Raw genomic sequence first — 16,409 nt, forward strand, 5'->3', positions numbered from 1 at the left:
ATTTCCACACGCATGTCTTGTTTCACTGTTTCAGTTTACTACCCTTTACTTTTGCATATTAAAATACAGATTCAAGTCTTTTAAGTTAACAGTGATGTCACGCTTTTTCTGTTTTTTTCACTGACTTCATTTTAATTATACCGGTAGAAGTATGATAAAGTATTAATATGCCAGGTAGATAATGTTTGAATCAGTATTGCTCTCAAAAACGAGGAAACTGTATCTTAAATTACTACCTGAAAAGTAGAGACCAAAATTTCATTAGTTCAGACAAAATTTTTTCAAGTGTGAAATTATTTTCTCCAATTAAGGAGATTAATTTCTAGGAGATTTCATCTAAGAACAATCTTAAATTTCTTTTCCTTTTCCATTTATTTTTCCTTATGTTCATAATTTTAAGAGAAAATAAATACTTTTTGTCTAAACTTTGAGTTAGCATTAATCCTGAGTATCATATTTTGCATTATTTTAGATGTTTGAAAACCAAGTTTTAGCCTTTTCAAAATAAATTTTTCCTATTTTTTGATTTTTTTAAAAGTCACCAACTAACAGCTTTGCCTTAAGATTTCTCTTAATCTCAAAAAATAAGCCTTGTAATTAATATTGTTCAGCAATATTAGTAATTATGTAAATAATTTAGTAATTATGATTAGGTTCTTGCCAGTTTTTACAAAGCTCTTCAGTAAAGTTCATGCTTTTTTTTGTTTGTTTGTTTGTTTTTTGTTTTGCCCACGACATGTGGAAGTTCTCCCACCAGGGATCAAACCTGTGCCATAGAGGCATCCCAGGCCGCTAGAGTGACAACACTGATCCTTAACCTACTGTAACACAAGAGAACTCCAAGTTTATGCATTTTTATTGTGAGATTCCGAGTCATCTTTTTTACTGGGAAGAAGTAGAAAAAGCATTATTAATTTTTGGAAATAGCTCCACCCAAACTGTATGATGCTACTGTTTTAACTTACAAGCAGCATAGGAAAAGTGATTCTACATTATTTGTGAGTTTTCTCTTAGTTATCTTTTTTGTTTTTTCTTTTCAGCCACGTCTGAGCATGTGGAAATTCCTGGGTCAGGGATCAAACCCATGCCACAGCAGTGACCTGGGCTGCTGCAGTGACAGTGCTGGATCCTTAACCTCCTGTGTCACAAGGGAACTCCTCTATTAGTCATCTTAATTTGTTAGTTTATATCAATCAGATATAGTTTGGCTTTGAATATAGAATATAAAACTTTAATTTTTTTAATACAGATGTTGGAGCAGATGTATTGGATTTAGCAGAAACAATGGTTGCATCTACAGATGGTCTAGTTTATGAACCAGTAAGTTTGATTCACATGTTCTTTTTAAGTGTGCTTTCAAAAATTGTTCCCTCGAAGAAAGCTTTGATAATTGCTTTTAATTCTGTCTGAGCTTTTTTTTTTTTAATATATATTCTTAATTCGAAAGAAATCTGTATTCTGTGTAAGCCTTTAGGGGGAAGAAGAAAGTTGTTTCTGATACTAAAGCCTTGAGATGACCATTGTTAGCTTTCTGGATAAGCTGCTATAGCTTATTTTTATTTTTTGTCAATGATTTCTAAGTTTCCTTTTCTCTTTTATATAGTTGCTATAGTGATGAAATTTTCTTCTTCTAATGATTTGGAAGTTCTTTGTTCCATTCGTATTTTACTTTTATCCAATGTGAGTTTTTACAAATGTTTGAGCTGTATTTCTCAAATCAAGTATGAAGCAATATCTAAGAGGAGACATTTCATATGCATTCACTTCTTTCTCTTTGCTTCACACTGCCATTTCCCAGAGTTAGGGAAATACTGACATTCTCTTATTGTTTTCAATAAGTACAGGTTGTGTGTAAATAAAAATTATTTACCAGAAAAGAACATCACATTAGTGGCACTCACATTACAAGGGTAGGTAATAAGAAGTCATGATCAGAACTAAGAACCTTTAAAGAACAAAGCATTGAACTCCTAGCTACATCGAGTTGCTGACTGCTCTGTTGGCATTGTGGTACTTATGTTTACCCATGTATTCTTGAGTTGTTTTACCAGTGATAGTAGTGAACCATCTACCTTTTAAATTTTCTTGAAGTGTAGTTGATTTACAGTGTTGTGATAATTTCTTCTGTACAACAAAATGATTCAGCTATACAGAATTCATTCTTTTTTCAGATTATTTTCCCATATAGAGTATCACAGAATATTGGGGAGAGTTCCCTGTGCTACACAGCAAGTCTCTGTAGGCCAGTCATGTCATATACCAGTGTGCATATGGCAGTGCTAAACCTCCAATACATCCTTGCTACCTCCTGTCCCTTCTGGTAACCATAAATTTGTTTTAAAAGCCTGTGAGTCTGTTTCTTTCCAAAAATAAGTTCATTTGTATCCTTTTTTTTTAAGATTGCACAAATAAGTGATACCATATGATACTTGTCTTTGATTCATTTCACTTAGTATGATAATCTCAATGTCCATCCATTGCTGCAAGTGGCATTATTTTATTCTTTTTTTTTATGGCTAAGATTCCATTGTATATATGTATCAACTCTTCTTTATCCCTTCCTCTGTTGAGGGACATTTAGATTGCTTCTATGGCTTGGCTATTGTAGAGAGTGCTGCAGTGAACATTGGGGTGCATGCATCTTTTTGGATTATGGTTTTCTCTGGATAGATGCCCAGGAGTGGGATTGATGGATCATATGGTAGTTCTGTTTTTGGTTTTTTGAGGAACTCCGTACTTTTTTTTTTTTTTATAGTGGTTGTACCAGTTTACATTCCCACCAGCAGTGTAGGAGGGTTCTTTTTTCTTTTCACCCTCTCCAGCATTTATTGTTTGTAGACTTTTTGATGGTGGCCATTCTGACTGGTGTAAGGTGATACCTCACTGTAGTTTTGATTTCATTTCTCTAGTAATTAATGATGTTGAGCATCTTTTCATATGTTTTTTGGCCATCTGTATGTCTTCATTGGAGAAATGTCTATTTAGATCTTCTGTCCATTTTTTTAATTGGGTTGTTTGTTTTTTAATAATGAGCTGTGGGAGTTGTTTGTATATTTTGGATAGTAATTCCTTGTCAGTTGCTTCATTTGCAAATATTTTCTTCCATTCTGTGCGTTTTCTTTGTTTTGTTTATGGTTTCCTTTGCAAAAACCTACAAGTTTAATTAGGTTCCATTGGTTTATTTTTTGTTTTTTTCATTATTCGAGGAGGTAGATCTAAAAAGATATTGTTGCAATTTATGTCAGAGTGTTCTGCCTATGTTTTTTTCTAAGAGCTTTATAGTATCTGGTCTTATATTTAGGTCTTTAATTCATTTTGAGTTTATTTTTGTGTATGGTGCTAGAGAGTGTTTTGTTTTGTTTTTTTCTCTTTTTACAGCTACATCTGCAGCATATAGAAATTCCTGGGCCAGGGATTAAACTGGAACTTCATCTGAGGCCTCCACCACAACCATGGCAATACTGGATTTGAGCTGCATCTATGAACTGTGCACCTCTTACAACAGTGCTGGATCCTTAACCCACTGAGCCAGGCCAGGGATCAAACCTGTGGCTTCAAAGAGAAACTCTTGGGTCCTCAGTGGGTTGAGCCACGACAGGAACTCCTAGAGTGTCCTAACTTCATTTTTTTACATGTAGCTGTCTAGTTTTCCCCACACCACTTATTGAAGAGACTGTCTTTTCTCCATTGCATATTCTTGCCTCCTTTCTCATAGATCAGTTGACCATTAGTGCATGTGCATGGGTTTATTTCTGTACTTTTTATTCTGTTCCACTATTCTATATATCTGTTTTTGTGCCAGTACCATAATGTTTTGATGACTATAGCTTTGTAGTATAGGCTGAAGTCAGGGAGCCTGATTCCTCCAGCTCCATTTTTCCTTTCTCAGAATTGCTTTGGCTATTTGGGGTCTTTTGTGTTTCCATACAAATTTAAACAAATTTTGTCCTAGTTCTGTGAAAAATGCCATTGGTAATTCAATAGGAATTGTACTGAATCTGTAGATTGCCTTGGGTAGTATAGTCATTTTGACAGTATTGATTCTTCTACTCCAAAAGCATGGTTATGTCTTCCATCTATGTCATCTTCGATTTCTTTGATCAGTGACTTATGGTTTTCAGAGTACAGACCTTTTGCCTCCTTAGGGAGGTTTAGCCCTAGATATTTTTTTTTTGGTTGTTGTTGAAGTGTTAAATGGAATTGTTTCCTTAACTTCTCTTTCTGATCTTTTGTTGCTAGTATTTAGGAATGCAAGAGATTTCTGTGTATTAATTTTGTATCTTGCAACTATACTGAATTCATTGATGAGCTCTAGTAGTTTTCTCATAGCATCTTTAGGATTTTCTATCATGTCGTCTGCAAACTGATCATTTTATTTCTTTTCCAATTTGGATTCATTTTTCTTCTCTGAATGCTGTGGCTAGGACTTTCAAAACTATGTTGAATAGAAACAGCAAGAGAGGGAGTTCCAGTTGGGGCTCAGTGGTAATGAACCTGACTAGTATCTGGGAGGATGCAGGTATGATCCCCTGGTCTTGCTCAGTGGATTAAGGATCTGGCATTGCTCTGAGTTGTGATGTAGATTGCAGACATGGCTTTAGATCCTCCATTGCTGTGGCTGTGTTATAGGCCGGCTGTTGCAGTCTGATTCGACTCCTAGCCTGGGAACCTCTGTATACCACAGGTATGGCCCTAAAAAAAAAAAAAAGTGGCAAGAGTGGACATCCTTGTCCTATTCCTGATCTTAGCAGAAATTTTTTTAGCTTTTCCCTGTTGAGAATGATGTTAGCTGTGGGTTTGTCATATATGACCTATATTGTGGTTGGGTAGGTTCCCTCTATGCCCACTTTCTGGAAGGTTTTTATCATAAATGGGTGTTGGATTTTGTCAAAAGCTTTTCCTGCATCTGTTGAGATGATCATATGGTTTTTATTGTTTTATTTATTTTATTCTTTTATTTATTTATTCTTTTATTTATCATTATCACACTGATTTTCAGATATTGAGAAATCCTTGCATCCCTTGAATAAATCCCACTTGATCATGGTGTATAATCCTGTTAATGAATTGTTGGATTTAGTTTGCTAGTATTTTGTTGAAGATTTTTGCATCTACATTAATAAGTGATATTGGCTTATAATTTTCACTTTTTTGTGATATCTTTGTCTGGTTTTGCTCTCAGGGTGATGGTAGCCTCATAGAAAGAGTTTGGGAGTGTTTCTTCCTCTGCAATTTTTTGGAATAGTTTAAGAAAGATAGGTATTAGCACTTCTCTAAATGTTTGGTAGAATTTGCCTATGAAGTCATCTTGTCCTGCACTTTTATTTTTTGAAGTTTTTTAGTCACATCTTTTAATTTCAGAAAAGATGTGACTGGTCCATTCCTATTTTCTCTTTCTTCCTGATTCAGTCTTAGAATATTGTTCTTTTCTAAAAATGTGTCCATTTCTTCTAGTTTGTCCATTTTACTGGCATATAATTGCTTGTAGTAGTCTCGTACGATCCTTTGTATTTCTATGATGTCCATTGTAACCTCTCCTTTTTCATTTTTAATTTTTTGATGAGTCTACTCCCTTTTTGTCTTTATGAGTTTGTCCTAAGGGTTTATCAATTTATCAAAACATGGCAGCCACAAACCAAAAATCTATGGTATATATACAAATAAATAAGAAAAAGCAATTCAAGCACAACACTAAAGATAAATCATCAAACCAAAAGAAAATGGAACAATAGAAGGGAAGATAAAAGGCCAACAAAACCAAATTCAAAACAGTTAGCAAAATGGCAGTAAGAGGACATACTTATCAATAATTACCTTAAATGTAAGTGGATTAAACACTCCAACCAAAAGACCTAGACTGGCTGAATGGATACAAAAAAAAGGCACATGATTATACTCTCTACAGCAGATCCATCCACTTCAGTTTTGGGAACACATATAGACTGAAAGTAAGAGGATGAAAAAAGATATTCCATGCAAATGGAAATAAAAAAAGCTGGAGTAGTAACATTCATTCTGAGAAAAAATAAACTTTAATATAAAGACTTTTATAAGAGATATTATATAATGATTGAAGAATCAATCCAAGAAGCTGTAACAGTTATAAATATATGGGCACCCAGCATAGGAGCACCTGAATATAGAAAGCAAATGTTAGCAGACATAAAAGGAGAAAATGACAATAACACAATAATTGGGAACTTTAGCACCCCACCTACACAATGGACAGATCATTCATCCAGAAAGTTGTTAAAAGAAACAGGCCTTAAATGACATATTAGACAAAATGGTTAGAACATTCCATCTGAAGGCAGCTGAATGCACATTCTTCTCAAGTACACAGGGAACGTTCTTAAGGACAGATCACATTCTGGGCCACAAATCAAGCCTCAATCAAATTAAGAAAATTGAAATCATATCAAACATCTTTTCCTACTACAGTGCTATATAAGATTAGAAATCAATGACAAAAAAGCTGCAAAAAACAAACAAAAAAACCCCTGAAACCACAAACAAGTGGCGACTGAGTAGAAGGAAAGAAATCATAAAGATCAGAGCAAAAATAAATGAAATAGAGACCAAGAAAACAATAGAAAAGATAAGTGAAACCGAAAGCTGGTTTTTTGAACCCTCTTTAAACAATATTGCAAAGTGAAGTTAAAGGTGATTTAGCAGGATTAGAATTAACTGAATGTGTGAAGGATTAAAAAGGAAGCCCTTAGGTCTGCTTTGATTACCAAATTATTTTAGCTTACAGCAACAAAGTATATAACTTTTGATATACACACTTCATTTTAAAATAGAAATTTCTAAAGAAAAAGTAACTTTGGTTATTGCTGCTCCGAACCTCTCTACTTCCTAACTCCTGTATTCTCACTCATAAAGTTATCCCAATTTTTTGGGAAGTTAGGTATCTTACAAAATTCAGGTACCATGTTATTGTATATTAAACTATTATCTGGAAATTTAGATCAAGATGATTATTATTAGACATATCAACATATGCATTACATTTCATGACTAGTTTAGAAATAATTATTCAACTTTACATTTTATTCCTTTTTTCTACCGTTCTTAGTTTCTTTATCATTTTGTGAGGACTTTGTGGGTTGTATTTTATGTCATTCTGTTCTTTAAAATATAAGGTTGGCTGAGGATAAAATTCTTGCTTTATGGTTGTTTGCACTCAAAACTTTATAGATATTCCTTTATTGCCTTCTGGCACATTTTTTTTTTTCCTTTGTAGGTAACGTATTTGTCTACTTAAATGCTTTTTTTCTTTTACATTTGAAATTCAGATATTTTACCTATATATCCATGTGTGGATTCTCTAATTATTTTTTCTTCTCAGTAGTATTGATGATCTGAAGTAAAAAAAGGTTTTTTTGCCTGCTCGTTTGCTTTAATGATGTTCATAGCAATGCTTTTACTTCTGCTTTTTAAAATTCTTATCAAATGATGTTGAATTTCATGAAGCTATGCTCAATATCTTTATCAGTTTTTCCATCAGATGCATGTTTTGAACTTTGCCCTGGTCCAATGGGATCAATCTTTTTTTTCAATGCTTTCATTATAGGTTAAAATTTAGTGATTATTTTTCAACTCTAATATATTGTAGATCATTCCATTTTTTTCTATCTTCATGACATTAAATCTCATTGAGAAATAATTAGAAAAATTCACTTTTCTTATTTTTGGAAGTAGCATTGTAGAGGAAAATTAAATCTGTACCTGAGACTGACCACTTTCAAATTAATGAATCTTCTTATCTATCTATCTGCCTACCTGTATACATATCTATTTTCTTGTTTAACTTTAGGATGCAGAAATAAGTGGCAAATTAAGTGATTGAGAGTTGAAATAGACAGTTCCCACCCCCTTCCCCACTCACACTTTTTTTTTTTTCAGAACTAGATGAAAGGAAAAGGATGTATAATTTAGATATGCTTTGTTTCTTTGAAGTAAAATTAGAACTTCAGATGCTTTTGAAAAGAAAGGAGGAAGTCACGTTGAGCTTAGGGTGGCAGAGTGGCTCACCAGAATACCCCAAATTTCCTTTTTTCTATGTTTGTTTTGACAGGTTAAATATAGCTAGGTTAATTCTCTTTTTCTTTGACTGACTGGTGTGACTGTCCTCATTGGCAACTAGCTGTGGCAGTATTTTTGCTTATTTAGAATACTGTCCAGGCCTCATATAAGCTGTGACCAACACTGCTGTGGAATGCCCTGTGTGATGTGACCAACACTGCTGTGGAATGCCCTGTGTGATGTGGACTTGGTTGAACTCCTAAGAGTGTTCTTGGGATGGAGCCTGTCTTTTCCTCAAGTGTCTTGCCTTTTATCACCTGTTTTCTCTGTTACTCTGCATTGGGGATTTACTTGCTGCTTACGTGGACTTTTCCATCCCATGAAATAAACTATGTGTTGGGCTCTCTTCTCAATTTAGTTTTCCTTGTATGTGCTTTACATAAATTCTTGAAGATTTCCAATAAGTGGATGTTAATTTAAAATGTTTTAAAATGTTGTAGTTTGTGTCCTCATTTTTCTATTTCTTTAGCCATTGTGAGAATTTAATTATTTTAAATTGTGAGGAGATAATTATCTTGAACTTACCCTCTAAAATTTTTTAGAGAATGCTAGGGAAACAGCATAGTGATAAAATTTCTTGAACTATTCTTTTTTGATTAATAGTTTGGGAAATCCAGTGCCATGGTTTAGCTCATTTCAAAAGTGATTGATTATATCATGGTATTTTTCTGGCAAGAATATGGGCTTTGGATGCCTGCATATATATATATATTTTAACTAATGTCTTATTCATTTTTTTATTTTTAAAAATACCTAAGTTCTATGCTGGCATTATTTAAATGATTTTAAGTCCCAAGATACCGTTTTGTACATATGATAGATTGCATTGAATCCATTCCTATAAATGTAGATAACAGAAAAATATTTGCAATTAGTAAAATTTCTTTGTGCTATTTTTGAATAAAAGTATCATTTAAGTTTTTGAGTTTGACTTATGAAAGATTAAATGTAAATTATGAATACTTGTTTTTAATGGCACTTTAAGTTTGTTCCTTGCTCAAAGAAAATTTTTAAAAATTATGATATAAAAGCCAAGAGAATTTGACTGTACTAGTGATTATGTTTTCCTTTATTTCAGGCAATATTTGATCTTTCACCACAGCAAAAAGAGTGGCAGAGGTAATAAGAAAATAAAGTATTGTGGTCCCTAGAAATCTGGATCATGCTTTGTCTATTTTGTCTACTGTAAATTGTTCATAGATTAACATTTCTCTAGGCATTTCTTTGGATGAAATATTAGCAGAATTTAATATATAATATGATCTTTGCAATTTAAGAAATTTTTATCAGAACCTAGGAAAGTCATATACCCTTTTCTCTAATGCACTTTGAATCATAAATATATTTTATTTTCTTTTAAAATTGTACTATTTACGGAGTTCCTGTCCTTTCTCAGTGGTTAATGAACCCGACTAGTATCCATGAGGACACAGGTTTGATCCCTGGCCTGCTCAGTGGGTTCAGGATCTGGCGTTGCCGTGAGCTGTAGTGTAGGTTGCAGACCTACCTCGGATCCTGCCTTGCTGTGGCTGTGGTGTAGGCCAGGAGGCTACTGCTCCGATTTGACCCCTAACCTAGGAACCGCCGTATGCCTCGGCTGTGGCCCTAAAAATACAAAAGACAAAAAATAAAATAAAACAAAGTACCATATAAAATTTTTTAAAAGCAATATATGATCAAATATGAATATAAAGAATATAAAGTAAAAGCTTCCTCATCATTTGCTTTTCTTTTTTTTTTTTTATCATCTTTTTGCCTTTTCTAGGGCTGCTTCCCATGGCATATGGAGGTTCCCAGGCTAGGGGTCTAATTGGATCTGAGCTGCATCTGTGATCTTCACCACAGCTCATGGCAACACCAGATCCGTAACCCACTGAGCAAGGCCAGGGATCGAACCCACAACCTCATGGTTCCTAGTTGGATTCGTTAACCACTGCGCCACAATGGGAACTCCTGGACATCGCACTTTAGTACATACGGTACATTTTATGGATAAACTAATTCATTTAATTGGGTCCTTATCAATGGGCATTTAGATTGCTTGCAGGATCCTAATATTAAAAACATGCTTAATGAAAATTCTTGAATCTAATTCCTTGTGTGCATGTATAAATATATTCCTTATGTGCTTGTGTGAATTTATGTGTATGTGTACCTATGCATATATAGTTTCTAGAATAGAATTTCCCTTGTAGAGGATATTTAATATTTCTATAAGTTCTTATCACAGGGAAAGAAACTTTGTAATGGTGAGGTTGGTGGTTGTTAACTGAACTTATTATGGTAATCATTTCACAGTATGTCCATCTGTCAAATCATATGTTGTACACCTTATACAGTGTGACATATCACTTATATCTTAGTAAAATTGAAAAAATATTTTTGATAGATAATGCCAGGTATTTCTGAAATAGTTTCATATACTCCAAAACTATATGAAAGCACTTGTTTCTGGACAACCCCAGCTACACAGGGTATAATCAGACTTTTAAAATTTTTCTTAATTTGTTAGGTAAAAACTGGTATTGCACTTGTTTTAGTTAGCATTTCTTGATGAAACTGTGGATTTTTTTTTCCTGTTTATATTTTTATGTGTGTGAAACTGTTTGATCATGCCCTGTGCACGTTTTGCTTGGTTTTGGGTTTTTTCTTAAAGAATCCTTTGTGTATTAAAGATATTATTTCTTTGTTATAAATGGTTACCGCACCCCTACTCTTTGTTTTTGCTTATAGGTTATGCTTTTTTAAAAAATTTTTATTGTTTTAGGTATGCAGCAAAGGGATACAGTCATACATCAATGTATATGTATTTTTTCTTCCTTTATATTCTCTTATATTATAGGTTATTATAAAATACATAATTCCTTGTGCTGTATATACAATACATTATTGTTTAATTTATATATAGTAATGTGCACATTTTAATCCCAGTCTCCTAATTTATCCTTCTTTCTCCAACTCCTTTGGTAACTATAAGTTTGTTTTTTTTGTCTATGAGTATTTCTGTTTTGTAAATAAGTTTATTGGTATCCTTTTTTTTTAGATTACACGTGTAAGTGATGTCATATGATATTTGTCTTTCTCTGGCTTCATTTAGTATGATAATCTCTTCAGTCTATCCATGTTGCTACAGATGGCATTATTTCATCATTTTTATGGCGGAGTAGTATTCCATTGTATAAATATACCACATCTTCTTTATCCATTCATCTGTCTGTATGTTGCTTACATATCATGGCTGTTGTAAATAGTGCTACTTTGAACAGTGGAGTGTGTGTATCTTTTCAAATTAGGTTTTCTCTGGATATATCCCCAGGGGCAGGATTGCAGGATCATGTTGTAGCTCTATTTTTAGCTTTTTTTTCTTTTCCTTTTAGGGTTGCTCCTGAGGCTTATGAAAGTTTCTGGGCTAGGGGTTGAATTGAAGTTGCAGCTGGGCCTTATACCACAGCCACAGCAATGTGGGATCCAGGTTGCATTTGCGATCTACACTAGCTTGTGGCAACGCTGAATTCTTAACCCACTCAGCAATGCCAGGGATCAAACCTGCATCTGCACGGATACAATTTCAGGTTCTTAACCCACTGAACCACAACAGGGACTCCTGTTTTTCACTTTTTAAGGAACCTCCGTACTGTTCTTTATGGTGGCTGCACCAGTTTACCTTCCTACCAACAGTGTAGGAGGGGTCCCTTTTCTCTACATCCTCTCCAGCATGTATTGTTTGTAGACTTTTTCAGGATGACCATTATGACCTGTGTGAATAGATAGCTCATTGTCATTTTGACTTGCTTTTTTTAAATAAATGGTGATGTTGAGCATCTTTTCATTTGCTTTTTGGAGGTCTGTCTGTTTTCTTTGGAGAAATGTCTATTTAGATATGTCCATTTTTTGATTGGATTGTTTTTTGAATATAAAGCTACATGAGATGTTTGTCTATTTTGGAGATTACTCACTTGCCAGTTGCATCTTTTGCAAATATTTTCTTCCATTCTGTAGGTTGTCTTTTCATTTTGTTTATGGTTTTCTTTTCTGTGCAAAAGCTTTTAAGTTTAATTAGGTCCCATTTAATTTATTTTTGTTTTTATTTCCATTACTCTATGAAGTGATCCAAAAAGATATTGCTGTGATTTATGTCAAAGAGTGTTCTGCCTGTTTTTCTCTAGTAGTTTTATGGTATTTGGTCTTACATTTAGGTTTTTAATCCATTTTGAGTTTATTTTTGCTTATGGTTTTAGGGAATGTTCTGATTTCATTCTTTTACATGTAGCTGTCCAGTTTTCCCAACATCACTTATTGAAGAAGTGGTCTTTTCTCCATTGTATATTCTTGCTCCTTTGTTGTAGATTAATTGATCATTGGTGCGTGGGTTTATTTCTGGGCTTTTTATCTTGTTCCACTGATGCATATTTCTGTTTTTGTTCCAGTACCATACTAGTTTGATCATTATAGCTTTGTAGTAGAGACTGAAGTCAGGGAGCCTGATTCCTTTCAAGGTTGCTTTGGCTAGAGTTCCCTGGTGGCTCAGCTGGTTATGGACCCGACATTGTCAGTGAGGTGGCTTGGGTCACTTCTGTGGCTTGGGTCACTTCCATGGCATGGGTCCCATCCCTGATCCAGGAAATTCCACATGCTGTGGGTGTGGCCAAAAAAGATCATTTTGGTTATTTGGGGTCTTTTGTGTTTCCTGACAAATTAAAATTTTTTTTTGTTCTAGTTCTGTGAAAAATGCCATTTTTAGCTTGATAGGGATTGCATGGAATCTGTAGAAGGCCTTGGGTAGTATAGTCATTTTGACAGTATTAATATTAATTCTTTCAATCCAAGAACTTGGTATAGCTTTCTGTTTGTGTAATATTTTATTTCTTTCATCAGTATCTTATAGTTTTCAGGGTATAGTTCTTTTGCCTCCTTAGGTAGATTTATACCTAGTTCTTTTATTCTTTCTGATGCAATTGTATATGGGATTGTTTCCTCAATTTCTCTTTCTGACCTTTTGTTGTTAGTGTATGCAAGAGGTTTCTGTGTATTAATTTTGTATCCTGCAGCTTTACCAAATTCATTGATGAGCTCTAGTAGTTTTCTGGTAGTGTCTTTAGGATATTATATATCTAATATCATGTCATTTACAAACAGTGACATTTTCACTTCTTCTTTTACAATTTGGATTACTTTCATTTCTTCTTAGATTACCATGGCTAGGACTTCCAAAACTATGTTGAATAAAGATGGTGAGAGTGGACATCTTTGTCTTGTTCCTGATCTTTTCTGAAATGCTTTCAGCCTTTCACTATTATGTATGATTTTAGCTATGCATTTGTCATAAATGGCCTTTATTTTGTTGAAGTAGGTTCCCTTTATGCCCACTTTCTGGAGACTGTTTATCGTAAATAGATGTTGAATTTTGTCAAAGGCTTTTTCTGGGGCTTCCAGCTGTGACACAGTGGGTTAAGAATCTGATTGCAGCAGCTTATATTGCTGTGAAGGCACAGTTTTGATCCCTGGCCTGGTGCAACGGGTTAATGGATCTGGCATTGCCACACCTGTGACATAGGTTGCAGCTGCGGCTCAGATTTAGCCTCTGACCAGGGAACTTTCATATGCTGCAGGCATGACCATAAAATTAAAATAAAATTAAATAAAGCTTTTTCTGAAGCTCTTGGGATAAATGTATGGTGTTTATTCTTTAATTTGTTATGTGGTGTATCACACTGCTTGATTTGCAGATACTGAAAAATCCTTGCATCCCTGGGATAAATCCCACTTGATCATGGTATTTGATCTTTTTAATTTATTGTTGGAGTTGGTTTGCTATTATTTCATTTAGGATTTTTTCATTTATGTTCGTTGGTGATACTGTCTTGTAATTTTTTTTGTGTGTGTGATATCTTCATCTGGTTTTGGTATCAGAGTGATGCCTCATAAAATGAGTTTGGAAGTATTGCTCTACAGTTTTTTGGAATAGTTTCAGGATAGGTGTCAACTCCTATCTAAATGCTTGGTAGAATTCACCTGTGAAGCTCTCTGGTCTTGGACCTTTGTTGTTGAGAGTCTTTAAATCACAGATTCAATTTAAGTGCTTCTATTGGTCTGTTCATATTTCGTAGTTATTCTTTGTTCAACTTTGGCAGATTGTACCTTTCTAAGAATTTGTCCATTTCTTCTAGATTGTACATTTTATTGGCATCTGTTTGCTTATGATAGTAACTTCTTTTTAATTTCTAATTTTATTGCTTTGGGATCTCTCCCTTTTTTCTTGATGAGTCTGGCTAAAGAGTTATCAATTTGGTTTATCTTTTCAAAGAACTATCTTTTTGTTTCATTCATCTTTTCTATTTTTTTTTTGTTTTAGTTTCTCTTTCATTTCTGCTCTGATCTTTATGATTTATTTCTTTCTACTACTTTGGAACTTTTTTTTTTTTTCCTTCTTTCTTGAGTTGCTGTTATTTATTTCAGATTTTTCTTTTTTCTTGAGGTAAACACGTATTGCTATAAATTTCCCTCTTAGAACAGCTTTTGCTGCATCCATAAGTTTCATTTTTTGTTTTTTGTTTTGCTTTTGCTTTTTAGAGTCAAACCCACAGCATACGAAAGTTCCCAGGCCAGGGGTCAAATCAGAGCTATAGCTGCTGGCCTACACCATACCCACAGCAACACAGGATCTGAGCCACACCTGCAACCTACATCACAGCTCACAGCAATGCAGATCCTTAATCTGATGAAGGAGGCGAGGGATCGAACCCACATCTTCATGGATACTAGTTGGGTTCATTACTGCTGAGCCATGATGGCAACTCCATCCTATGGGTTTTGGATTATTGTGTTTTCATTTTCATTTGTCTCTAGGTATTTTTTTATTTCTTTTTTGACTTCTTTGGTGATCCATGGGTTGATTAGTAGGATTTTTTAGCTTCTCCCATTTGTGTTTTTTGCATTTTTTCCCTTGTAGTTGATTTATATTCTCATATCACTGTAATTGGAAAAGTTTTTTGAAACAATTTCAGTTTTCTTTAATTTACCATGGCTTGCTTTGTGGCTTAGCATGTGATCCATCATAGAGGAAATTCCATGTGGAGTTGAAAAGAGTGTGTATATTCTGCTGCTTTCAGATAGAAAGCCCTGTAAATGTTGACTAAGCCCATCTGGTGTAATTTACCATTTAAGGCTTCGTATTTCTTTATTGTTTTTCTGTCTGGATGATCTGTTCATTGATGTAAAGGAGGTGCTAAAGTTCCCTACACTTATTGTTACTGTCAGTTTCTCCTTTTATGTCTGCTAACATTTGCTTTGTATGTTGAGGTGCTCTTATGTTGAGCACATACATATTTAAAATTGTTATACTTCTTTGATGCTTTGATCATTATGTTAGTGTCCTTTTTTTTTTTTTTTCTTTTCTTCCTTGCTTCACTTGTGACATGCAGAAATTCCTGGGGCAAGAGATTGAAACTATGTTACAGCAGTGAACCGAGTCACAGCAATGTTAAAGCCAGATCCTTAGCCTGCTGAGCCATCAAGGAACTCCCTGTAGTGTTCTACTTTGTCTCTTGTGACAGTCTTTATTTTATAATCTATTTTGCTGATAAGAGTATAGCTACTCCAATTTTCTTTTAATTTCCATTTGTATGCAGTACCTTTTCCCATCCTGTTACTTTCCATCTATATGCATCCTTAGATCTGAAGTGGGTTTCTTGTAGACAGCATATACATGGTGTATATCTGTTATAGAATTTTGGTGTGCAGTTACCACGAGGTTTTGATAATATCTATCTGTGTGTGTGTGTGTATTCATGATTGTTTTAAGTTTCTGATCCTTTAATTTCAAATATCTTGCATTTATACTTTTCCCCCCTCATGATTATTGGTTTGGATATCATACTTACATGTGGATGATATTCTACCTTTACTGTATGTTTGCCTTTACTGATGAGCTTTCTCATTTCATAATTTTCTCGTCTCTACATGAGGCTCTTTTTTTTTTTTCCACCTAGAGAAGTCCCTTAGCATTTGTTGTAAAGCTGGTTTGATGGTACTAAATTCTTTTTGCTTTTGCTTGTCTGTAAAGCATTTCATTTCTCCTTCACATCTGATGTAGAGACTTGCTGGGTAGAATATTCTTGGTTATAGGTTTTCCCCCTTTCATCACTTTATATATATCATGCTGCTCCCTTCTGGCCAACAGAGTTTCTGCTGAAAAATCAGGTCATAACTTTATAGGGCTTCCATTGTATGTTATTTGTTGTTTTTCCCCTCATTGCTTTTAACATTTTCTTTTTATATTTAGTTTTTGTCAGTTCAATTATATGTGCTTTAGTGTGTTCCTC

The 16,409-nt window shown here is 34.2% G+C and overlaps 1 protein-coding gene across 2 annotated transcripts in view; it reads left to right on the forward strand.

Moving 5' to 3' along the window:
* Window positions 1-16,409, forward strand: part of ERGIC2 (ERGIC and golgi 2) — a 48,538-nt gene that overhangs the window by 14,247 nt on the left and 17,882 nt on the right. For both annotated transcript variants that reach the window (XM_047787301.1, XM_047787302.1), the window contains 2 exons: window positions 1,250-1,320; window positions 9,167-9,207. In XM_047787301.1, coding sequence (XP_047643257.1) covers window positions 1,250-1,320; window positions 9,167-9,207 — 112 coding nt within the window. The remainder of the gene's footprint in view (window positions 1-1,249; window positions 1,321-9,166; window positions 9,208-16,409) is intronic.

The sequence above is a fragment of the Phacochoerus africanus genome, chromosome 7 (genome assembly GCF_016906955.1).
Source record: "Phacochoerus africanus isolate WHEZ1 chromosome 7, ROS_Pafr_v1, whole genome shotgun sequence".
Taxonomy (NCBI): Eukaryota; Metazoa; Chordata; class Mammalia; order Artiodactyla; family Suidae; genus Phacochoerus; species Phacochoerus africanus.